Raw genomic sequence first — 25,985 nt, 5'->3', positions numbered from 1 at the left:
CACACCTGGACAGGCTCAAGAAGGCCACCATCATCTTCCATGATCCTTTCAACCTTCCATGACCAATCCCACAGCAAGTGGGAGACCTGGTGGAAAAGCCCTTGTCTGATGATGGAAAACCCTGGGGGTTTACAGTGAAGGCTGGTCCAGGGAGATTGCTGTTTAAGACACAGCATGTTTGTTCCAGGGGCTGCTCACCCAGCAGGGACCTGACAGAAGCCCTATTGCCATTTAAGCCCCCAGCAAGAATTGTTCTTACCTAGACAGGTTGGCAGGGACTGCACGGGCATGGAGCTGTGCTGGCTGCGCAGCTTCACTGAGCAGGTCAGGTGCACAAAGAGCGGGGGCATCTCCTGCTCCAGGAACTCCTGCTCATTGAGAGAGTCCCCTCCCAGCACGCTGAAGGAGTCATCATCCTGGTTCACTGTGTTGGAGTCTGAGAGGGAATCTGTGTCTGGGAACTCGTGCTCCAGCTTCTCACGGTACTCCACCTCCAGCTCTGGGTCACTCTCTGTGGCAATGCAGCACCCAGACACTGCTCCTGTTGATACAGGTTCCCTGTCAGCAAACCAGGTCCACACCTCTGAGACCCAACCAGACACACCCAGCTCTCACAGGCATCATCACATGGACAGACATTTTCTTTTCCAAGACAGAGCAAGCAAATTTTACCTTCTTCAGCTGCCATTTCTGCCTCTGATCCCTCCATGTCCTCACTGCCTTTCCTGTCTGCCTGATCCCGAGATGCCTCTTCCTGAGATGGAGAGAAAAAGGGCACATACTACAACCATGCCAAGCAATACATCATCAGGTGTTGATGGGAGCTCCAGGGACTAAGTCTACCCATGGGTCTGCCAGCCTCAAATCCATATTTGACACCAAGAAAAGCTGCTCCACAAGGACCAGGTGCCTCCAGGACACCCTCATGCCTACCTCTTTCTTGGCTGATGGTGGGCAGTAGAAGAAATAGTGAGGATTTGATGGCACTGGCTTGAAATGTAAACTTCCAATTTCCAGGAATTTTTCCTAAAAGAGAAATCCCAAGTATGAAACAGACATCCTGCTCTACACACTCCTGTTGAAGCCAGGTCAAGCTCGCACATTCCTCACCTGGATAATTTTATGCAAGTCTGGGTGTGCCTGGCAGGGCTGTCCAATTTCCAGCAGTGAGAGGGGAAATTCTGAACAGCAGCTGGTGCCCACACTGCTCTTTGGCTCCTCTGTGGGGCTGGCAATGTTATGGGAGTCCTGCTCACTGTAGTCTTCCATTTCAGCACTGACAGGATTGTGGGCAGGTCAGACAGGCAGATTGAGAAACAAGACAAGTTTTACATGTTATCCATGCTGCCAGTATCCCACCTCCCAGCTCCCCAAACCTCATCTGTGTCAACACAATCTGAACACCCACAACCCCACAGCCCAGCAGCCACCCATGTGCCCAGCTGCTGTCTGAAGCCAGGCCTGAGGTAGTTTCACCATGCTGATCATAGTGCCAGGTCTGTACACCACACACACACCCTGCCTGGGAAACAGAGACACAGACTAACTACAGGACAGGCCTGCAGCAACCTCAACTACCAGCAGCCAGTCCAGGACACATCACAGCCCCTGACATGTCAACACCCCAGGGTCTGGGCAGCAAAGCTCAGCCCATGCTCACTCAGCAGTTCCATGACAGAATTAGTCCCTAAAACTCAGGAAAAGCAATCTGGGGAGTGGCATGTTGACTGGTCAAAGCACTCCCATGGTACTCAAATTAGTGATACAGATGGTAGATCTGGGTGCAATGTCTTACAAGCTATACATTCTTCAGTAAAAGTTTAGGCAACTTGCATTCAGATAGGTGATTCATAATATCCTATAAACAACAACAACAAAAAATGTTGCCACAGTTTTTCTTGTGGAAAGTAGCACTTGAAGTCACCTTACTTTTTAAACACTGAAAATTCTTCAAAATCACAGTCTCACCTCCATGATTTACAGTATAAGATGACATAGCACTGGATATTCCCAACAAATGCTAGTGAATTCACATAAAGAAACTGTCTGTTTCTTTGACAGACACTAAGGCACAGCACTTCTTTCTCCCTTAAGCTTATAGAGCAGATACAAACCTCATAAATACCCTAAGGAACAGGACAGAAGTTTAACATATTTCAATTCTGCCTTGGTGTTTCCCTTGTGCATTTTTTCCAAGAGCTTTAATTTTAAAAAGCGACACTTTATTCATTAGAAAAGGATAACAAAGCTGTCATTCACACCAGAGTCAACAGCAAACTCAAATGAGTCAAGCAGCAGCAGGAGATGCATAATTTCTCCAGAAACAAGTCTTGCAGGCTTGCAGACAAACTGCCCTCCAGCTCAGGCCAGATGGGACAGCAATGAGCCAAGACTATCAGAGAAAGAAAGGATGGATGTCATCAGAGATTGTCAAAAATAGAGGGTCCTGGTGGACACCATCCCAGGTGGGTATCTCACTGTAAGTGTCTGCTCCTCTGTGTGGCTCTGCCCTACAGCATTCCTTCTAGCAGGCACTAAAAGTTGCTTGAAAAAAGATTTGTCCTGGCACGATGCTAAGAAGAGAAGCAAGACTGAGGTGGGTCCCTACCTTGACTCAGAGACCAAGACACCTCGTTCCCTAGAGCTCTGCTCCTCCTCCTGCTCCATGCTGCCCACTTGGAAGCTGGCTGCCTTGGAGTGTGTGTGGAAATGCTGGTGGCTCTCTCGGAACGAGCGCACGTGGCTGCACACCGTCAGCAGGAAGTTGGTGATGTCAATCTCCTGCAGCAGCTCCTCACAGTAGTCCATGGCAGTAAGCAGGTCCTGGGAGCTGATGCTGTGTGACTGCTGAAGGCTCTTGAACAGCCCTAGAGATAAACACAGTGCTTGAGCATCCCATGGCATCCAAGGATGTGAGGCTGTGGGAGTCAGGCAGTGGGCACATATGGATGGATCTTCACCAAGTCCCAGCAGAGAGCTGGAGTCAGTGCTGGTGCTGGAGACAGGAGGCAGTCAGGGCACCCATGCTATGTGTTAGCCTGGCTTGGGTGACACAGAGTGCCCACGGCATCTGTCACCCTGAAGGTGAGAGGAAGGCATCAAAGAAGGGATGGTCCTTCACAGCACTCCACAGGTTTGAGAACAGCCTCTGCAAGGCCCATAAGGAATGCACACAGGCATCTTTAAATCCCTCCTGGTGGTACATCAGTCCCACAGCTCCTCCCTTTGCTTGGAGTAAGATCCCAAGGAAAGTGAGACATTGCTTTCTTAGAAGAACATCCAGGGTCCAACCCCAGTCCCACCACAGGTCCCACTGTGCTGCTGCTCACCTTTCACATAGCACTGGTGGGAGTGCTCCTGCAGCAGTGTGCAGTAAGTCACCAACTCCTTGTGCTTGTGGTCTAGCCAGGCAGCAGTTGGAGGACGCTCCAGAGACTGGGACCTGGAGAAGAGGAACCACAGCCTTTAGCACCAGTGAAGCACATTTTAGACTGTAAAAGGCTCTGGTGCCAGTGAAGCAGAGCCTAGGGCATGCACAGGCAGTGGCTGCTGTAAGGCAGAGAGGCCCAGCCAAGAAGACAGGGCCAGAGCCAGCCTCTTGCCGAGGAAACTCCTCTGTTTTCTGTCTAGGGCATTACCTGAAGAAGATGTCCCGGGGAGGGCGCTGTGCCCGCGGGCTGACGAGCTGCTCCCGCAGCAGCTCCAGGGAGCAGCTGTAGATGTAAATGGGGCAGCGGAAGCGGCGGCTCTCGGCCAGCTCAGACTGCGAGTTCTGCCGGCAGAAGGAGATGTGCACATCTCTCCGTGAGGGGCCACTCTGCTCCCCAGCGTCCTGGCTCACCTCTGCAAAAGTGACAATTCTAAGACAAAGGCCTCTGATATTGTTAGATATTGGGTTTTCAAGCTTCTCACCACTCATTCTTGCCCAGCACCCAACCACTCAGCTCAGTGCTTTGGCCACCTTGATCCCCTTTACAGCCATGACTGCTCATCACCACCACCACCACCACCACTACCTCGTGCAGCAGCACAACCCTTCATCATCACTGTGAGCATGCCTGATCTGCCCTAGGGGCTGTGCAATCAAATCCCATACACCTCAAGACCTGTGCTCTTCTCCCTAAGACAGTGTGCTGCTGACAGTGCCAGTCTGGATCATGAAATAAGAGTCACTGACTTTCCAGTGCAGCCCACTACTGCCATTCCTAGCAGCTTCTATCTTACCTGCAACCTTCTTGCCCACAAGGAATCAACCTTAGGCCATGGGCACCCAACTCACATTACACTCCTTCATGCCCCCATGAACATCACTGTGCCTCTTGTCTCAACTCTGCTGACTGCCAGGCAGGAGCTGACAGGCTGCAGCAGCCTGCTACTCCTCTTGCTTTAATCTGCTCAACAGTATGCTCAAGAATAGCAAGAATACTGATACTTTAACAAGGTGCTGTCAGTACCATGAGCTGGTGTTATGCTGAGGGTTGGCAATGGCACTGCAGCATCCCCCTCTTCAGCTCTGACTCGCTCTGCACAGACAGGTCCCATGGTATCTTCTCCAGATCGACTCTCATCTTTTGGAGATTTGTCCAATCCACAAGCCATCAGCTTCTGCACATCTGGAGGAAAAGGAAATAAAATAATCCTTTGTCCAGTGAGAACAGCTTAACCTCACAATCTACATTCCCAAGAGAGCAGATTTCCTGCTACCTTTTTGTGTGTAGAAGCAGCTTCACCTGAGCCTATCAGCCTTCACCAGTGCCTCAGTGGAAGCCAGACCAGTGCCAATGCCAGAAGCAGGGACTCTCCCAGACCATTCCATTAGCAATCTCCTTAATCCATTCCTTAACAACCCCACTGGGAAAACAGTCCAAATGGCTGCAGCTAGCAAACAACTCAACACCACATCCCCCACCTAAAAACCCTATGTGGGCAGCACCACATGCTGAGGAAAGAACAGGACATTCAACACTTGGCACTATTCTATTCCTGGCCATGTGGTGCAAAAAGACTGTACATGAACTCTGCTATTCAATTTTCTCTCCACCCTGCAGGAGCTGATTCTGGTTCTTCTGTTTCCCTGAGGAGATGGGCAGGACTGCTGCCTCCTCTTGCTCCCCACAACAGACCCCCTCACCTGAGAAGGTGGCTGGCAGGAAGGTCAGGAACACATGCTGTGGGTTGACCAGCTTGGCATAACATCGCCACTGAGGGGGAAAGGGCCCCAAGGTGTCACTCAGTGTCACAACATCCTCAGGCAGCTCTGTGTTGCCAAGGCTCTGGTGGAAGAGCAGAAGTTGGATAAACTCATGGCATATGGCACAGGCCCACCTTGAGGCAGGTAGCAAGCACACAGAGCAAGTTCTTCCAGGCCTGCTGGTTGGCACAGCACTGAAACCCCCCTGGTCACCTCTGCACATTCTGGGAGCAGCCTGGCTCTAGCAGTCACCATTCTGGGAGCAGCTGGCTCCAGGAATACAACACAACAGTCAGGAGATGCTTAGCCAGCTGTGCTGGGGCTAATTCTGACTCTAGGCAGTGAGTGCCCATGGTTTCAGAACAACCTGCAGCACAGTACCAGTGCTGCTGTACTGCTGTAACAGGCTTGGCCCAGAGTGAATGCAACTATCCACACACCTTCTAGATTCCTGTTTGACTTCAGACACAGGATACAGCCTAAACTGCTGCCAAAGGTGGGCAAGAACAGCTTTCAGCCTTTCTCAGCCCTTTTAACTCTCCTGCTCTTTATCAGCTGCTGCCTTGGTTTTTGAGGGGGCTCAGGAGAAGGACAGCAGCACAGCAGTACCTGCAGAGTACTTGTGGAGCCAGTCATATCTCTGGTGCCATTGCTGCCAACAAGATGATAGGATGCAGAAGCATCCTGCTGCTCCAGGGTCCCAGAAGCTTTTAGGGTTTCTTCTGAAATGGATCACAGAGAAACCAATCTGAGACACCCCAGCTGAGGGTGAGACTTGAAAGCAAGGCTCCTGAAAAACCTCACTGCTGCTGGTGTCACTACTGCCACACTCCTGGTCCTTACCTCTGATGACAGGGAGCGTGAAGGGGGGCTGATGGCCATCACGATCCCGTTGGAGAACCTGCTCCATGAAAGCCACATGATCAGCATCAGCCATGGGGATCTCCCTGTCACTGAGGTCATGCTGAAGGCAGCCATGGAAGAGGTTTAGTAGCATTTCATTGGGCACAAACGAAGAGTCCTTGGTCACCTCCTCATTCTCTGCTTCAAAACAGAACCATGGCAGCTTCAGAGACAGCACCTCCATAGCCACCACTTGCCCACGACCCCAGGAGACAGCCCTTTGCAAAACAACACTTCCACATAGACAGGAATTTCCCCAGCACCTCTGCAAGACTGACTTGGATAGTGTTGAGGAGGCCCTGGAGTTTTGACATCATTAGTTACCCTGCACTGACCCACCCTGCTACTCTAACTGTTGTGGAGATGCTGGGGGTACACACAAGAACCACCACCACAAAGCTGCTATCTAGGTTTAATGATTTCAAAAGCAGCTCTTACAAATTATCATCCCAGGAAAGGCAGCAATATAGCTGGACAGCCTGGAGCTGAGAGCTGGGAAGAACAGCACTGAGCTACCAAAAGAAGCATGGCAGTGCTCACATGCTGCTGTCCAGGGAGACAAGCAGGTGGAGCAGGCTGTCCATAGTCATGGAGGGAACACAAGGGGAGGCAGGTGGTGAAGGGGCACCTACCTTTTGTCAGCATTAGAAAGAACATTTCCACCTGCTGGCACCTGGGCAAGAGTTTCATGAGGTTGAACTGGAATGGGATCTCATGCACTCGAAAGCCAGGCCCCATGTCTGGATCTGCAACAGAGATGAACAGGACCACCAGCATTCCACAAACTGCTCTGGGAACTGTGACTTGAAACTGAGAACAGAGGAGCTCCTCCTTAATACCCTTTATGACTTCTATAAAACCACTTGCCCAGGCACAGCAGGCCTATCACTGAAGAGATGAGTTCATCTTCCACCTGCTCCTGAAGTCAGCTCCTCTCACACAATTACACAATGGTTGATGTTGGAAAGATCGCCTGGACCAACCCCCCGGCTCAAGCAAGGTCACCTTGTCACCTCTCCAGCCTAGGCAGAAAGCCTCAGTGCTTTTTTGGCCTTCCCAGGCTGAAGCCATTTCTCTGCTAACTTAGCATAAGTGCAAAAAAGTGACCCAGAGCCATCAAAGTCTACAAAGTTGTCAAAATACCTGTTCTACCTTCTGTGGGTCCTAAGACATTCAAGATCTAGCTGCTTCTTTGCTCCATCAAGCTTGCTAGGACACAGATGGTGGACTCACCTTCAGCAGCTTTGGTGTCTGAGGGAGGGCAGACCCACTCCTTGTTCTGGCACAGCTGGCTGATGTACTCGAAGGTCAGCATGGTGGCGATGCATGCAAGGTCCCGGGGATAGAGCTGCAGTAAGAGTTAAGGCTCAGTTTATGCAGCAGAATTATACCCACAAATGCAGAAGAGTCAAAAAGCAAGGAGAGGGAACACCTAAAATCCTTTTCCCCGAGCCACCCTATTCTCACTCATTGCTCCCTCCTTCTCCACCAGCCCTTTAGCCTGGTTTCACCTTGCTCAGGAGGAGTGCTGGTAGCACGACCTGCAGTCCCTGCTCTGGTCCAGCCTGCTCTCCTCCAATGCAATGACTTTTCACAAAATAATTTGTATTTTCCCAGCTGTCCCAAAGCAGCATTGCAACCACTGCACTGCAATCAAGAAACCTTTTATGGCCAGTGGCCAGTTCCTCTTTTAGAGTCCTCTCAGACACCTCTGTGACTAGCATGCCCATCTCTTCTGGCCCTCAGTATTTACCTGAAGTTTTGTGGTGCACTTACCCTGAACCCTTCTCCCTCCACAAAAGAGCCCATGTCCCTCCCCTTTCAGGGACTCACCGCTTTGGGTATTTTCTGGTAGGGCAAGCCATGGAGGTGCTTCCAGTTCTCAGCAGTACTGTGCACATGGCCACTCTGTGGCTCTACCCAGCACTCAGTGACCAAGTTCAGTTCTGTGTCCACTTCAATGGCCTCTACTTCTGTATCATTGTCATCATCTGTGGAAAAGCTGGAGGGAAGTCAAAAGGAAAGTCCTGTGAGGTGGTACAGAGTCAGCAGCCCACTGTAGTTTCTCTCAGAGCTGTGAGAGCAACTACAGGAACCCAAAAGTGGCAGGCAAGGCCCCAGCAACCTGGTGATCATTGACACCTGGTTATCTGTACCAGATGGTGGAGGTCTCCCTCCTTTCCACACTGGCTGCAAAAGTCTGGAGCTGTGACTCCACTGCCAACCCCCCCGAGAGCAGAAGAGCAGCCTCACCTGTCCTTGGTGGAGGTAGAGTGGGGAGGGAAGAGAATGTATTGGACGACACAGGTGTGCTTCTCCCTGTCACTGCTGCTCTCACTGGAGCCATCAATCTGGAGAGGAGACACTGCATGAGCCCTAGCCAGCACCCCCTTATACAGACAGCCCCATCAAACAGCACTGATGAAAAGAGGAAGGCTGTCCCAACCCCAAGAACTCCTCCAGCACAGCAGCTACCACAAAGCAGCTCTCTAAATGCAGATGAAGGTAGAAAAATGCACAACCCACAAGTGGCTTTACTTTCTCCCTGTACGTGTCAGGGGTGTATGCAGATGATAAATCTACCACAGGAAGGTGAATCCACCCCAGGAGCAGCAATGAGGACAGCAGCCAGGCTCACCTGCATGGGCAGCTCCAGCACCATGTTGATAATGCCATCCCCACTGGATGCAAAGTGGAAACCCTCTGACAGACGAACCCTTGCAACAGAGAGGAAGTCAGACCTGCAGGACTTCTCCACCCATACTGCGAGCTTTAAATGCAAGAATGACTGTACCCTTCACCCCAAAACACTGTCCTTCTCAAGACAGGGAGCTGCACACAGAGAATGGGGAGATATGACACTGCCAGAACAGCCTGTGTGAAGATCAGCACACACCAGGTACAGTAACACCTTTTGCACGTTTTCCAGGACATTTTCTCTCATTTTCTCCAATTACAGCTGCAGAACTGGGTAAAGCACTGACCCAAGTGGCTCTAGAAGCTGCATACAGGACCAAAACCCTCTGCATGGCAGCTTTAACTCTTACCTATTATAAGGCCTCATAAATGTAATAAGCAAGGTTGACTTTGCGTTCCCTGTATCCCCAGGACTAGCTTGGAGAAAGGACCCCTGTCTGGTGTGCAACTTACTCTGTGAGTGTGGACAGGAGCTGGGCCACAGCAGTGATGGGCACAGCGGGTGCCAGCCCTGACTGGACACTCCAGATCCAGCGCTGGTGGTAGAAGTAGCGGGACAGGGAAGCCAGGGTGGAGGAGGCGGTGCGATTGGCCACCATGGTGAGGGGACCAGACACGGGGGGGTGCTCCAGGTTCAGGATGAAGGGGGCTCGATAGTCAGAAGGCAGCTTCTCATACCTAGGAGAGGGTAGAAGTGTAACATGCTGACACAGAAAAAATACAATTTTTTTTGTTTAGGGTCAGAGCTGTCTGGATTCACAACCCACTTGTTGGGCCCAGGACAGAGTCTTCCAACAGCAGAATGTGCTGGCCCAGCACAGGATCCTGCTCAGAGAGCAGTACCTATATTACTTCCACACTGTATTTCATTAGGAGAGATAAATTTGCCTGTCCACTAAGAATCCCTGCTACAACTCACAGCCATGCAACCCAAATCCATCCCAACAAGCACCAGTTTCATCCACAGCACTCTCTTCCTACAACTGACAGCATCATCCACAGATCTTCCTCCTTCCCCCTCCACAGGACAAGGTGGTGACAGCCTGGTGCTCTATCCCTACCTGATCAGCAGCTTCTCCAACGGTTTGTGCAGCACAACAAGGCAGGGTCTGTCTGAGAGGGCTGACTGGGCCCCAGCCACAGGTGAGGACTTGGAGGGAGAACTACTGCCCAACATTTTCCTCTTTGCTTTTGGAGTTGCCTCCTTGCTCTGCACCCTGTGGGGAAAGCGCAGCTGCAAGATTCGGTCCCGTAACTCTTCCACTATCTGTCATGGCAAAAGCAAAAGGCAAACATGACCAACTTTGTCTGGAGACATAAACCACTCAAAATAAGTGTCTAGAACAAGAGCTTGACCAAAAGGAACAGAACACTCCTTGAATACACAGAAGAGCAGGAGTTAAAGGTAACTTTACTTCTGAGGCACTAGCAAGACCAAGATCAAGATGACACAAGGCTCTCTGGTCCCTCCTTTAAGTATTTTTAAAAGCAAAGGAAGATTAAAAAAACGCCAGAGACTATTTCAAGGCTGAAGAAGTTGCCTTCCACAACTCAGATTAAAAACAAATTAACTGCATGCCAGCTCCTCCACAGATGCAGTTCAAGCATGCACCCTCATTCTTCCCTCCTCCTCTTCTCAACACCTACAGTAAATGTAAACTAGTCCATATCAGCTGTGGGAACAGCACTGGCTCTGTCTTACATATTCCCCTACTACCACATTCATTTGTCAAACCTCTATGGCAAAAGGTTTCAGGAGCCTGAGCTATTTTTTTAGGTTATTTTTTTTCCAAGATACTTTCACAATGACTTCCTGATTACTCTTTTAAGCTTTCAGTAGCTCTGAATACAGTTCAACCCACACCAGCATCTGATTCCCACAATAGCCCAGTGTTTTCTTTGAAATTTCTATAGTTAGATTTCTTTTCATGATCTCTGTTCAACTTTTTTCAATTTTTATTACCATTGTAGTTAACCAGAAGAACAGCAGCTCTCCATCTTCCTCAACACAAACTATTTCAGTAACTTTTCTCATCATTACTATGTCTTTTTCAAGGAAAGGAATGTCTCCAAACTCAAATGTTAAACAAGAGTTCTTTCCTGCACTGTGCTGCCACTTGGGTCCCTTTCAAGGTTTCATATTGGTATTACAGAATCACTAATGGTGCTTAAGCTCCCAAATCCCACTATTTTGCAGTTATCCATACTGGCTTCCAGCCACCACTGTGCTGCTTAGGTGTCACCAAAGCACAGAGGTTGAAATAGCTTTGTGCCACCTGCACATTTCCTCAGCTCATGTTACCTTTCTGCAAATTAGTTCCCTACCCTTGGACTAGAAAAAAGATTGGGAAAATCACAAACAGCTTCTGCTGGGATGAAACAGAGCACTTTTTCAATTTCCTTCCTTTGTTCCCCAAGGCAGTTTGCTTTATGACATCCCATTCCTACAGTTCTACAGTCATGCCCTATGCAAAGTCTCACCAAAAAGCTTTCTGAAAGTCAACTGTATGAAGTGCTTTCCTTCAGCATTGGAAATTTGAACTGCTCAGCACAAAACCCCCTTTCCCTTAAACAAAACAGGCTAAGTTCTACTGCCATCCTCCATACTGAGTAGTTAATCAGCTCTATAGCAGGCAAAAAAAATATTATGGCTGACACAATTTATGATCTACATATAGTTCCTGCTGCAATGACCTGGAGCTTGCCCACAGCTGCAGGATATGCTGCCTTTCTCATACTTTCTTCATTTGCACCTGCAAAGGGAACTCCAAAAAAAAACCTGTCACTTGGCATTACCAAGCCCACATGTTGACCCAGCAACCACTGCCCAAGTCCTGGATCCCCTGAAGTCATGAAAGGGCAGATCTGCCAGAGTGCCAGAATATTTAGCATTATCTGGCTTTATTATCTCAGAAAGAGATGGCCCTTCCCATGTTTGTTAGCTTCTCCTCAGACTAGTCTCTAACACTAACGCTAAGCTAGACAAACCAAAGATTTCTTTCGTGAAGATAAAAGACCTAGATTTAATGATAAACCTCTTGTTTATATTAAAAAGTTCACACAGTTTAATAGCAGGGTATCTTTCTCATGCTTTACCTAGGAACACTTAGACTTGTCTCAGACATTATAACTGGGGAATGAGTTCACACAGCAACTCCACCTTTTGCATCTGACTAGGACAGCTCATTTATTTTGATACAAAAAAGTTATTAGAGTCTATCTGACAGACTTTTATCCTGAAAACATTTCCTAGGTACTAATTTTTTTTCTCTCCCTGTACCACTTACGTGGGGCATTGTTTGCATTTTAACTATTAACTTCCTCCCTGCCCAATAGATTCAATATACATGTACTGGAAGAGATAGCCCAGGGAACATGCAGTACATCTATCACAGAGGTCTCTGCAGATGAGTCAGACAAGTATCTGCTGTTCTTTACAGATGGTATTGATTGTGCTTCGGTCAGAAGGACAGACTAGATAACCTCTGAGTCATTTCAAGCCCCACAACTGAATTAAGCAGTGGGAAAAACACCCATGTGACCAGCTATTCTATTGATCTTCAAGTCTTTGGGTTTAGATCTTTCATAGACTTAACAAACAAAGTTTGTCCCAAATGACCCTTTCTGTTACAGTAGATTCAAGCCCATCTAAGCCTTAACATGGTAGTTATTATTAGAGGGTAGCTGCCTACAGTGTTGCCTGTGATCTACCCATCATTTCCACATTCAGAATTTCTTGCTCTGCCCCCACCCCATGAAGCAGACAGGCAGCTCTCACCTTGTTCCTGGCCTGCGCAGGTGTGCCAATGGGGAAGCCCAGCCGGAGAACCATGCAGGGAGCCTTGGAGATGATTCGTACCACATAGAACGAGGAAGGGGTAAGATCCTCAGACCTAGGGAGGAGGGATCAGGACAAGGCTGAAATGGCATGGATCTTGCTGCTCTGACATGGCAGACCAAGCAGAGGTCTGCTCCACAGAGCTCAATAGCCCACACAACCTCACAGTAACACACATCAGTTCCAGCATGCAGAAACCCCTCAGCTGGCTTCCCTCTCCCTCCAGGCTGCACCTGAACACAATGGAACAGTTCAGAAACTGTAGGATTTCATACCCCTTGTCTAGCTCTCATCCTCTCCTGTAAACATCTGCTTCAGGCCCATAGCCACACATTGGTCTAACCAGCTCCTTGGTCAATGGAACAGCTCAGAAACTGCAGGATTTCATACCCCCTTGTCTAGCTCTCATCCTCTCCTGTAAACATCTGCTCCAGGCCAATAGCCACACACTGGTCTAACCAGCTCCTTGGTCTGGCCACAGGCCCAGCTCCCCACACAGCAGTGCCTCAGAGCACTCACCCGTGGATCAGCTTGACGTAGGAGTAGCCCTCCACGAGCACGAAGCTGCTCCAGTCGCGCAGCAGGGAGGTGAGCGCCGAGTGCGAGATGCGGCACTGGATGGTGCTGTAGCGCCCGTTGTTGCCCGGCGTGTGCAGGTGCTTGGGCACAGGCCTGCAGCGTGGGACACACAGTCATTGCAGAGCTGCAGTGTCTCTCCTTCCCCCAAAACCCACAGAGGCTTTGCTACATCCATCCTACTCTGACTGGTCTGTCAGCCTTTTTTCCTCCACAGCAGCCAATGAATATGCACCTCTCCTAATCAAGCATTGGGGAGAGTCACACTCCACTCTCTTCTGCACAGAAGAGAGTGCACTGGAATTTCCACACTGCAGAGAGCATACCCCTTGTATCCTATCTCCCTCCATGAAATATATGACTATTATTCACATTATTCTGCAACTAGGACCAGCCTCAAGACAGCAATGCTTTTGGGAAAGCAGCAAACTGTGCGTTAGCTCCCAAATGAATCGTCCCATACGCCCTGCAATCAGGAAATCAAAACCCAAGAGGGACTTGAGAAACAACTTATTGTTCCAATCAAAGATGACTTCCCAACCTACTGCCCCTCTCAGATAAACAAACCTTTAGCATCCATCAGGCCCCACTAGTGAGACCCTTCCCTGGACACCCTGCTTTCCCAGGCTGGCCCACAGTGAGCACACAGCTCAGCCCTGCCCATTACATACGTGTCATGCTCCAGAAGGACGACTATACGATGCATGTGCAGCCACCTCTGCCAGAAGTTGGCATCCATGGAAAGGATGGGCTTCCAGTAGGAGGCAAACTGGGAATGGCTTGAGTCAGACCCACTGTGCTGCAGAGATAATACCTGAGAAAATGATGGGACAATATTCAGCACAAAAGTTCTCCACCCAGAGAGAGCAAGAATTTCTCTAGCAGCTGAGCTGCTGCAGACTAAGAAGGTCACATCTCTGGCTTTGGGTAATTTCCTCTGAACATAGAAAGGGTGCTCACATTGAAACAGGCAGTACAGCGTAAGCAAAAATAAATTAGGCTCCTGAAATGTCAAGTTAATTAGGAATTTAACTACTTAGCATCAAGTAAATCAACCATGAAAAAGATAGCATATGTAATGGCGTGCCTTCTGATTGAGAGAGGGATATATGGCTTGTGTCAGCAAAGTAATTAAACACTGAAATTACTCATCTGAAAGTGCTCAGGCAAATAGGGTGCCAGAATGGGTGGCACTGGGCAACTCTGATAGGTTTATATGGTGACATTGATTCCACCAACTATAGCAACTCTGCTGACATAGAAATACAGTGGTGGTTACCCATAAGATGGGATGCCCCAGATATACTGTGGGAGACATAGCCCTACATAGGGAAAATGGACTAGGTAAACCTAAAAAAAGAGCTTAAGCAATAAAATAAAAGGGATAGTTCTCTGAAGGTAAAGCTCTCCTAGCTTTAAGATCTCCTAGTCCTCTTCCATCTATGCCAAGGACACTGGTGGCAGGGAACAGGTAACATGCTGGCTCTTCTGCTTAGTGAGTTTCAGTGAGCTTGAATTTTGCAGTGGAAACTATTAGCTCATATTTTGTTTAGTTTCTGCTGTGCAGATGACAAGTATCTCTCTTGCACCTTCCACATGAGTGCTCAGAGCAATGAGCCTATTAAACAACTATTCAGCACATTGTGCATCTTCACCTGACAGTCCTGAGCTACATCTCCAGGGCACTGGCTGCACAGCCAGCAGCAACTCCATGCCTAGGGGATATCCACTGAAAAGGCACAGCAAAAGCAAGAGTGTCAGCTTTCCCATCAGTCTCACACACCACAGCACTGCAGGAGAAGGTTTCACAGCACACTTAGGAGACTTGCTGTTGGGCTTAGAGGTGTAGCTGCAACAATTAAGACATAGAGTGATGTCTCAGAGGGGGAAATGTATGGCATGGGATGTTCACTGTGCCACACCTGAACTCTCTGACTGAACAGGATAAGATGAAGACAAGATGAGCAAGAGACGAAGCCTGAGTACAAGAATAAGCAGGGGAGACAACCTGTCCCATGTTAAACAGAGAGAGAGGGAACATACCGGAGTGGTGGAGCCTGGGGGGATGTAGAAGAGGGGCACCCCATTCTTGGTGCTCTCAGGAATGGTAAAGTGTTCTGGGACTGTGTCAAAAGACTGCAGATGTACCAACATCTGATCTGTTTGGTTGATGCTGGAAAAGAAGAGGCAGTTAGCCACAAAAACTCCCCCCCATGCTCTCCCCCTTGCTGCCCCAGTCAGCACAGGGCTTGCACACACAGCACTCTCTGTGCCCTGGGAGCCCATCTACACCAACATAGCTTTACAGGGAATGCTGTGATTCCTTGTGTTAAAGGGGCTTCAGTGTAGAAGCCTCATACATACAGAGGATGATCAGAGTTGGAAATGAAGTGCTAGAAGAGGAATCTGCTGGATAGCTGGGAGTAACAGCCACCCTGGCCAGGAAACAGCTGTGACCCACAAGCACTTCAGCCCCAGAGACTTGTGTGATTGTTTGCTGCTCCCAGTGTGAGCATGCAGCACAGCTGTAAGGCTGTGCTATAAGAACACATGACCTCCATGGGATGGCAGTCAGAGGCAAGGTTTGCATCCCAGGACCCAGATCCAAGAGCAGCAATACCACCACCCGGAAGCATTCTTACAAACTAGATCACAGACCAATTGAAATCTTTTCCTTGGCTAGACAGCAAGCTTGTAATCAGTCATGAGTCATTCCCCTTCCTCAGAGCACGTTCCTTTTGAACCCTGGGCTGGGATGGCCACCTGCAAAACCCTCATCCTAGCATGCCAAGGAAGGAATTACTTGGTGGCACTGGCAACTGCTGGGCATGGTGCAGCTCACCTCTGCAGGGTGTTCCAGAAGCGCCGGATGACTGTGGTGCGGTACAGGCTGGTGATGGGCTTCCTCATGGTGCAGCTGATGTCGTGCAAAATGTCATAGCTTCCCTCCATGGTCACTTCCACCCAAGTGCTGCGTTTTGATGGGTCCAGGGGCCAGGGTGTCACAGCTAAGTATTCAATCCTCATGTTATGCTTCCAAAGCAGCACTAGTTTCACCTCCAGCTGAGACCCACCTGCATGGGAGCAGAAGAGAAAATTCAGGTGCTTGCTCTGTACACATCTGAGCATTATCTCTGACCAGGGATTTATGAGTACCATGAGATTGTTTGATTGCTGAGGGGAACAAAGCAATCTAACAACTGTTTGCTTTAGCTGGTCACTCTGTCTCCTCTCCAACTGAGGGAGGCTTTGCTTGCACTGAAGCACATGGCGAAGAGTTTGCAATTCTTGAAGTGTACATGCACTACCTACACCAGAGAAGGTAACTGAAACTCAGAGGAGGTGCTGACATTTGCAATGGGCTCTCTTCTTCACAGCCTCATCTTTGTTTCCAAAAAACTGGTTTTTTGCACAGATGAGCAGGGCCATTCAACTATAAAGTTTTGTCATCCACACTGCAGAGTTAATCCATCCCATCACAGAAACACAGGTATCTGATGGACACCGATCACAAACAACCTGGAAGATGAGGGCTAATTCTCGAATTAATCTCTATTCATCCTGCACAGACTGTATTTCATGCATCTAGAATTTCAATCTTCAAAGCTTCTCAACATGTTTACCTTCTCTTTCCAAAGTTAAGATGTTAAGAATGAATATTCACCTATCCTTCTTTTAACCTTTTCCTTTAAATGAGCCTGTCTAACAAGATTAACAGAAACACCTGACAGCAGGCCTTGCTGAGCCAAAAGAGCAGAGAACTATCCCACTCCTGCTGACTGTGCATGTGTATTTGTACTGAAACATCCCAGGGAAACACATGACCACGCTGTGATTTCAACTGCTCCATCATCTATTCTATGTCCAGCCTGCTCTACAGTTTGCCAGACTTGCAGGGTTTGTGTGATAAGTGATTGGATGTGCTGGAAACCTTCTGAACAAATCATCAGCCTGATGCTCTGTTTCCTGCAGAGTTGCATTTGCTGCTGTCATAGGCACATCATGCCATCTCCTTCATGGGCTGATTGAGTTCCACTTTAAAGCCATCTTTTTGCTCTACGGTCCCTGCAGGGAGGCACCTTCCCAGGACTCTTCCCCCATCAACGTTTAGAAGAAACCTTCCAGAGTACATGCCAAATTCATGCTTGGTAGTTCTTCTGATTAGATTATTTTTATTCTGAGAAACTTCATTTCCATAACATTGACAAGGAGTGTGCAGTACTAAGAAATCCATACCCAGTTTCAGCTGTTACTGTGGCAGAACATTCTGTCCCCTTAACACACACAGACCTTCCTGCACCTTAAGAATTCACCTTTCTTGAACAAAGATGATCAAAAGTGTGTACTGTATTTTACCTATACTTGATCTGGGGGATTAGTAGGATTTTATTTAAAGTCAGTAATACTTTCTAAAATGGATGGTTTGTGTTACCACAAATGCACTTGCCAGGACTGCACCATCTGTTGTTTCCTATGAAGATTGTCTTGTTTATCAGAGAGGCTAAACAAGAATTTATGGATTCATCTCTTTTTATTTCATACTGTCACCTCATTCTTATTGCTTTAGAGCTCATCCACTGCTTTCTGCACAATCTTTTGGTTCTCATAATAAAGCCTTTCTACTTCATCAGCAGCAAACATGATAAATAAATTCCCACATTTTTGCTTAGATCATAAACGAAAATATTTCCTACTTCCACTTCTGTTTCCATTAGTCATCCTGGCTTCACTCCTGTGATCCCACACAAGCAGAACTAAAAACACAGGCAAAATATTTACTTAGTTTGAAGTTACATCTAGATTAATCTTTAGGGTTTTTTTTTTTTACTGCAAAGCACTATTTTTCTGGTTCCTGAGTTAATAGCAAATAAAATTTTTTCTACTTTGATTTCCTTCACAACGTCCAACTCTGATTTTTTCAGAAAGCTCACTTTGTCTTCCTGATTCCTGTCACTAGAGAACAGCCATTCTCACTGCTCAGCTAGCACCCAGCCAGTTTTAGTGCTGGACTGATTCATAGAGGAAGATTATGTTTTGAAAACTGTCCTCCAGGCTGTCCTCAACACAAAATGGTCCGTGAGAATTTTTTTTTGTTACAGAGGGAGATCCCCCAACAATGTCCCAGAAAGTAAAAGAACTGGGCTCCATTACACACCATGACAACGAAGCTTCTTTCTCCTCCATACCTTCCAATCCTTTCCCCTTCACATGCACTTCTGCATTCCTAAATAACCAAGTTGCCTCCTAAACACCTAAATATTTAAAAATCAAACAGTGGGGTAACCAGAGTACTTATAAATATCACAAACAACCTCTCCAGGCAACTCTGAGCACAAAGCTAGCTTTTTATTCTATTTTGTTTTTGGTAAAGTGAAGGAGAAAACTGACAGTGTCAAAGTCCACAGCTACACTTTTTTCCTCTTGCTTCACAGCCAGCTGGCTCCTTAACAGCCCTTAATTGGCAAGTTTTGGCAATCCAGGTTAATTAACTGTTCTTTGTTATACACTTCCCTGTAGAATGGCTCAGAGAACCCTGATTAGCCAAACATGCTTTTCCTCAGCAAAGGCAGCGCTGAATGTCTAAATGTCTTGAATAATTTCTCAACTCCACTTTAACCTGTTAGTTCAGCAAATTTTTCACCAAGTCCCCAGAGCATTTAGCCTTTCCCAAGTATTAAGTAACATTATCTGCTACTAGTTTGAAGGCTGCATAGAAATACACTCCATGTTTTTGAAACCTCTGACATTTCATTTTTAAATTTCTTCTAAAAAACACACAGAAATTATTTCTGACTTTAAAGGAAGAAAAAAGTAAAGGAGAATGGAGGTTATTATTATGTGTGCTTATCTTGCTCTTACTCCTCCCTGTACACCTGCCCATAGTTATTCACCACAGAAGGTCACTCTGATCCAGCTGCTCATCTGCTCTTGTAAAAATGGGAGACCAATCCATTTAGCATTCCAAGGAGTAAAAGCCAGCAGGCAAATATCTGGAGGAAAATGCAAGGAGCATGGTAACATGTGGTGATATTTCTAATCCATTCCTCCAGAGTGCAGGAATTCACTGCTTTACAATATCCTGACCCATAGGTTGTAGCTATACCTTTATACAAAAAGATACAACATGAACTTGTCTGACTGCTTTTTGAATGATTCATACCTGGTGAATGCTCTTCCACCATTTCTATATAGGACTACACAGCCACCAAAAGCACTTCAGCATTGCTGCCAGATTAAAGAGAAAGGCCTTTTATCCAGCCCTGTTCAAGCTGTAAGTGAACTTGTGCACAGAAGAATAAAAGACACAGAGGACAGGAATGGACTTGTCACACTGTTTCACAGACACTCCTAGCCAAGGAGAATGCAATGGATCTCATCTGCCTGGATTTAAGGGAAGTAATCTCATGCCTCACCTACATTAGTGAAAGCAACCTGCAGACGTTACCAGAACAGCTGTCTCACCTGGAAAATTTAGCAGAAAATTCCTGAAACAAGAATTACTTTTAGCAGAAAATTCCTGAAACAAGAAACTAGAGAGATTCATGTAAGACCAAATTCAGGAATTGTCCCACCTAATATGATTGTTAGCAATCTTCCCCCCAAAAAAGGTGGTTTAGATCCATTCAGTTTGTAAGATGCATCAAGGCAAATAAACTGAAATTGCCAGGCATCACAGAGGAATGGGTATGTGAACTGAGCAAGATAAACTTAGGAGTAATATCATGAGAAGGACAGCACATTTAGGGACTACTAAACAAACAAAACCCAAAAAACACCCCCAAGGACTCATCAGCTGAAAGAAAAGGTGTGTGAAAGACTCAGGGATTTCTGCAATACAGTCATGGAGAAAGCCCACGTGATTCCTCATCTATCAGATTTGGCATTTTACTTCAGAAGCAGGGAAATATTAATACTGCTGAACAAGGCATTGATTAAACCACACTTACTACACTCTTATCAACTGTTTTGAGAAATATGAGATCAAACTGAAAAGAAAACAACTTAAGGGAAAAAATATAAGAGCTATTAACCTGAATAAACAACACAGCATGCCCTTACAAAAGAAAGTGAAATATTGGCTTGCTTAATATTAACCTGCCAAAAGGTTACAAGGAGAAAGATGTTGTTAAATATGTTCGTGCAAGTCTGAGAAGGAGGATAAAGTTAATTAAAGATAATAGTCACACAGGTCTAGCTTGGCCTTGGGGAGTTTAGAACGGAAGCTAGAGAAAGAGCAAGGAAGCTCTGGGACACTCTTCCAACCAGAGAGGGGCAGAGGGGATTTATATGTTTTTCAGGCAGACCATGGTAAATTCACAGAAAACATCACATGGCAAGTTTAGAGTGGTTTTGGAGTTAGATCACAGACTGATTGTCTGATATAAAACACATTCTAGAGTACTAATAAGGTTGATTTTGGATTTTTTCATTTCCCCTTTAAGTTAAAGTACTATCACTAGTCACAACTGGAGACAGAAATTTAGGTAGGATTTACTGGCACTCCTAAGGATAATCAAACCCCTCAAGGTCCCCAGTCAGCAGCTAGTTCTCACGCTCCAGGTGCCATGTCTAGTGAGTCAGGTAAGAGAACAGGATCACTGGAAGGTTTTATGGTCTTCTAGAATTGGTTATGGTCCTGACTAATCTGACATTTTCACGTAACAATATCCTTGTTTTGCCCGATTTCTTCTTTTGGAAGACTGTAGTTTGGAGGCATTAAGTCTGTTGTACCAAAGGGCTCAGCTTCATGTTAGTATTTTGGAGTGCAGAAAATAGAAAGGGATGAAAAAAGGAGAACTAGAGATGAAATCTGAAAAAAACTCTGCAAACCCCAGTTCTGTCACTAGTTTCTCTGCACATGTGGGGAATCATTTCCAAGATACAGAGCATCACTGGCTGTCCCTCCCCAGGCACAGTCACAGAGGGTGAGCCTGGCAAGTGCATAACTGCACAATAGTGGGCAGCTCTGCATCAGGCAATTATTCATGGAAACAGAGTTTGGGGAAAATGGCTCCTTCCTCCACAACACCACCACTGCTGAGATGGCAGACCCAGTGCTTTCCTCTCAGCAGCTGAGAACAGAGTCCCAGCTGTGTCCAGCCCCCAGGGCAGCAGTCACCTTTGGTGATGTTGACCTCCCGGATGCTGTAGCCCTCGCGCAGCCGGACCGAAACGATGCTGACGAGGTCAGCGTGCACCTCCTTCTCCGTGTGCTTCTTCCTCCGCATGGCCAGAGCAGGGTTGCTGCTTGCAGACACCAGGTGCTCATTGAACAGCCTGTGCTGGGACACTGCAAAAGGCAGAGATGGGTTTGTGAGGGAGCAGCTCCCCTGAGCCCCATCCTGTAGGAACAGGTCTCCCCAAGAGCTTCATATAAGCTGCCAGGAACACTTGTTCGCCTGAGGAACAGTACATCCTTCAGGCACCACCTACACCCACTCCTGATTCTGCAATACTGCAAACAGGTTCATTAGTGTGGCCAAGAGGCCTGGGAAAGGGACAGGGTGTGGTGTCAGGCACTGCTTCCTCTCGGACAGCATTTGTGACAAGGCACGCACTGGAATTCCACATTCAGCCTAGACAGGCAGAAACTGCACATCTGTCTCAGCAGTCACAGCAAGCTTTGGGGCTTCACTGATTTCCCTGGAAAATCCTGAGCTCCCAGGTGCTTTTTAAAAGGTATCAGGATGTGGAGCTTAAACCACTAACAGCTGATCTTTTTAAGATTCAACATTTTCAAGTCCCAAGCCAACACTCTTCAAACTTGCCAGTTAATGTGGCTTCTGCTGCCAAGTTACAGAAAGAGCAGATGGCACCAGCATATCACTGGGACATAAAAGGGTGTTTCCATGTCTTACTGGTAACTAAACTAATCTCTCTTGGCACACTCTCAGTCACTAACAGTCACAAAATAAGAACAACCAGGAGAGGCACTTGGGACAGTTCTCAGGGGTCTAGTTTTTCAATCCAAACCGCCATCTGCAAGCCCTGTTAGGACAAGCTCTCCAGAACATCCCCACCTGACAGCTAGCCAGTGTGCACAGAAGGGTGGGCAAGAGCTTCCAACCCCCTCCACATCCCAACACAGTGGGCCTAACTGCAGATTGCTGAGCTAGGGGAATGGTGGAAAATAAGACATTTGTTTTCCCTGGTTCACCCAATTCCTGGAACCCAGAGGGGAGGCTGTGTGACCCATTGTGCCCACAGCCTACAGAAGGCATGACAAGGGAGAGTATGAGCATAACCAAGCCTGGAGAGTCACCCCAAAGAGAGGTGCTCTAAGACATCCATCTACTGGAACAAGAACATGCACATTCCTCACCACAGTAATACTCTGGGTTCAGGGACTCCCCAGTACGCAGAAAGGAGTACAGCAGAAATGCCTTGTGATACACATTCAGATCCAGGCTCAGGGGATCCAGCTCAGGGCATGTGGAGAGGTAAGCACCAAAAGTGGCCATGGCAATGAATTTCATCAGTTCCACATTGGGAACGTGGCCAAAGCTGCAATCATAGGAGTAGACACCGCCCACCTATGGGATGGATAAAGGAGACACCTGAGAGAGAACAGCAGTGCTGAGAACAAAACAGACAGCTGGTCAAGGACCCACACTTCTCCTCTGGAGGTGAATGCCACCACCACCTCTGTCCCTGTGGTACCCACACTGGCAGTCAGCAGCAGACATACCTGCACAAAGGAGCAGGCCACAGTGCCACTGCGCAGCTGGTTCAGTAGAGTCTCACACACAGCCACGTCGGGGACACTGGTCACACCATCCGTAATTATTATAATACCTGGAAACAAGGCAGCACCTTAGTGCCATCCTCCATCTCAAACAGCTATCATTGTCCCAGGAAATCCACCAGGCAAAGTTTAGGCAGGGCAAAAGTAGAAGGAAAATTCTGAGGTGATTTAGAGCTTCCAAAGCATTATGGAGCTGGCAAACATCCTGATTAGGTACAGCACAGCACACAGAAAGGGCATAGCTCTTCACAGCCCAGGTTGCCCTGAGCAACAGTCACACCTGTACTGCCTCACAAACTCCCCAACACTGACACACAGCACTTGGCACAGTGTGGTCCTCCCCATTCCCACCACCACAATTTGCCCCCAGACGCAGAGTAAATGCCTCAGTTGAAATTTCATCCCTAACAGAAAGGTCCATGCACACATCAGCCCTTATAAAATCAACCTCAGCCTATGGCAGGAGGAACAGAACCTTTCACAAACAACCAGGCCAACCTTAACCCCGAGGACGCAGCCAACCTGCGCTGGAGTTGGAGGGCAGCAGCTGCAGGGCCAGGATCCCTTGCCGGACCATGCTGACCAGGCCAACGTCAGCAGTGACCACAGACACACTGGGCTTCCTCCCAGATGACTCCTGCACATCACCAGGGCTCTCTTGGCTCAGGGGGGATAAATCCACCTGGAAAAGTTAAAAAAAAAAAAAAACAAAACACAAGGCCCCATGAGGCAGATTTCAGCTCAACTCCTCACCCTTCCAAACACCTTTAGTCTTGCAGTCCCATGGTACTCTGGAGCACTGCAGCAGACTTCATCTGTAGCTTTAACTTCCAGGTGCTCTTAAACTCCTGGTCACTTGGGCCCCTTAGAGCAGCTGGGCAAGGCTGCTTGAAGGTGGAGGGACAGCAGGCTCAGAGCTTTATATAAAGCTGATTTCTAATAGAAGGGTAAATTGGGGTCACTTTGGGGTCACTAAAACTCCTCTGTGGAGCAAAGCAGTTCCCAGTTTAAGAGATGTGAATACCTCCTTCTCCCCCTGTCATTTAGAAGCTGCAGCTATTCAGCATCTACTTAATCGACTATATTCAGCTCAGAAACACTGGAGAGGCAGAGGCAGCTGTGTCTCAGTTGTGAAGCTCTGCAGCAGAGGGGGCAAGGAGCCTCCTAAAGACAAAGTCTGGTGTCTATGCATTTAACTCAAATGGCTCTCATTATGCAGTGTTGATATAAACAAATGCAGGTAAGCTTCTGCACCTTCTATGAAAAATATCCCCTAGGCAAAGCCTGAAATTTGTATAATTACACCAGTGAGAAACCTACTGTATTCATAGTCCCTTAATCCCCACAAGGCTTTGGCATCAACCCTGTAATAAAACATGGCTTTGTTTTCACTGCTAATGCACAGAATGGCTGAGACCCCCACCCCTCTACAAAGCTACAGATGATTGGAGCTGGGAAAATAAAACTAGAACTAAACTTTTGCTATGCACAAATGGGAGCAGCTTGTGCCTGTGAGCAAAAAATATTGACTGTCCATCACTTTAACTTGCCAGATGCCTTAAACTCAGATACTTGTTAACAATGATACAGCAAGTGCAACTTCAAAAGTGAAAAAAGTTTCAGTCCCTGCCCTTCCCCTGGGGCCTCCCACCTCCACCCCACAGCCTGTGGCAGGACTCACCAGTCCCTCTGGCCTGCAAGAGCGTCTCTCTCCCCCATTTGCATGGAAGAAGTTACAGGGTAGTTTACCATGAGAGAAATATGGCATCAAGCAGGAATGCATACAAAGCACTGCAAAAACACCATCTGGACTCACCAGCTGAGTTATTTACTTCCGGCAATCTACTTTCTGTTTCAGGGCCAGCAGTTTTAGCATTGAAACATACAAATTGCAGCTAAAATATGAGATTCCAAGCACTTCAGATATGCAACTGCAATACATCACCAACAGCCTCTTGGTCATCTGATTCTGGGCCTTTTTTCTTTTCCTTTTTGCCTGAACTCTAACTAATGCTGACTAAGGACCAAATAACCTCAGCCAGACCAGCAATGACTTTGACTGCAACAAGATCAAAAGCAGCATGGCCAGCAGGTCAGGGGAGGTGATCTTTAAATGTCCCTTCCAACCCACACCATACTAGGACTCTATCATTAATTTGCTGATACATATATCCATGGCTACTAAGCAACATCTGTCACAGATTTCAAGGAGAACTTGAAAAAACTGGCTGTTTATTCAGCTTCATGGCCAGTTTTCATGGTAACAAAGAAATATTTTCATTCAAGAAATGTAACAGGGCATATTCGCTGCTATTTATAGATTAGTTACATGGACATAATCACCTCTCCTGCCACCTTCTTCAGAGAGAAAGCACATCCTACCATTTCTCCCATGACCTACAGTCAGACTGTCTTACAGCACATGAACTTTGGGGAAGGTAACCATCCTCACCAGTCCTTCTAAACACTTAATGGTTCTGCTTCCTCAGTGTTCATGTCTCATTGCTGGATCCCACAACATTATCTCACCAAGTCCTTACCTGTTCCTTCTGCACACCTATGCTGCTTTTCCTCTTGCCACCCCACCTCAGAGGGGTTTCAGAGTGCACATCTCCAGGAAGCCGAGAGAGCCCAGCTATCCCTGCCCTCCTTACCTGTGGTTTGGGCTCATACTGTTGCTGAAGCATCTCTGCCACTTTGTTTTCAAAGGCACAGAGCTGTGTGTAAACTTGGTGCAGAAAGGCCTCACGCTTCGTCTCATCCAGCTGACAGCCCTGGAACAGTACCTGGCCCAAGGACACACGTCAGGCATCAAGTTAAGTTCTTATAGCACCCAAGATTGTACACAGGAACACAGTTCTGCACAGTGAAGGTCAAACACATCCCTGACAAAGCATGGGTACAGCACAGGCCACTTCTCTCTGTTCCTGCTCAAAAGCACCTGCCTGTGAGCAGTGGTACTTCATGGCAATTAATGTGCATCCCACAGCAGATGCCTATGTGACACTTCGGGGAATCTCCTTCTTGGGCAAGAA

At 47.5% G+C, this 25,985-nt stretch overlaps 1 protein-coding gene across 5 annotated transcripts in view; it reads right to left on the bottom strand.

The window, feature by feature from the left end:
* SZT2 (SZT2 subunit of KICSTOR complex) overlaps positions 1–25,985 on the bottom strand; it is a 53,666-nt gene that overhangs the window by 24,883 nt on the left and 2,798 nt on the right. For 3 of the 5 annotated variants that reach the window (XM_058029774.1, XM_058029775.1, XM_058029776.1), the window contains exons 5-32: positions 25,605–25,736; positions 23,473–23,632; positions 22,894–23,000; positions 22,528–22,738; positions 21,325–21,495; positions 16,048–16,279; positions 15,249–15,378; positions 13,877–14,019; positions 13,149–13,301; positions 12,570–12,684; positions 9,853–10,058; positions 9,245–9,469; positions 8,733–8,811; positions 8,348–8,445; positions 7,928–8,096; positions 7,328–7,442; positions 6,727–6,840; positions 6,035–6,235; positions 5,801–5,913; positions 5,132–5,273; positions 4,455–4,613; positions 3,639–3,843; positions 3,330–3,442; positions 2,609–2,867; positions 1,111–1,276; positions 934–1,026; positions 673–754; positions 260–541 (exon numbers count right to left, since the gene is read on the bottom strand). In XM_058029774.1, coding sequence (XP_057885757.1) covers positions 260–541; positions 673–754; positions 934–1,026; positions 1,111–1,276; positions 2,609–2,867; positions 3,330–3,442; positions 3,639–3,843; positions 4,455–4,613; positions 5,132–5,273; positions 5,801–5,913; positions 6,035–6,235; positions 6,727–6,840; positions 7,328–7,442; positions 7,928–8,096; positions 8,348–8,445; positions 8,733–8,811; positions 9,245–9,469; positions 9,853–10,058; positions 12,570–12,684; positions 13,149–13,301; positions 13,877–14,019; positions 15,249–15,378; positions 16,048–16,279; positions 21,325–21,495; positions 22,528–22,738; positions 22,894–23,000; positions 23,473–23,632; positions 25,605–25,736 — 4,375 coding nt within the window. The remainder of the gene's footprint in view (positions 1–259; positions 542–672; positions 755–933; positions 1,027–1,110; positions 1,277–2,608; positions 2,868–3,329; positions 3,443–3,638; positions 3,844–4,454; positions 4,614–5,131; positions 5,274–5,800; positions 5,914–6,034; positions 6,236–6,726; positions 6,841–7,327; positions 7,443–7,927; positions 8,097–8,347; positions 8,446–8,732; positions 8,812–9,244; positions 9,470–9,852; positions 10,059–12,569; positions 12,685–13,148; positions 13,302–13,876; positions 14,020–15,248; positions 15,379–16,047; positions 16,280–21,324; positions 21,496–22,527; positions 22,739–22,893; positions 23,001–23,472; positions 23,633–25,604; positions 25,737–25,985) is intronic. The other 2 variants (XM_058029778.1, XM_058029777.1) reach the window with 1 other exon arrangement.

Source organism: Melospiza georgiana, chromosome 9 (assembly GCF_028018845.1).
Source record: "Melospiza georgiana isolate bMelGeo1 chromosome 9, bMelGeo1.pri, whole genome shotgun sequence".
NCBI lineage: Eukaryota > Metazoa > Chordata > Aves > Passeriformes > Passerellidae > Melospiza > Melospiza georgiana.
Note: the sequence above shows the minus strand (reverse complement) of the source record. Positions and strands in the feature narration are given on the sequence as shown.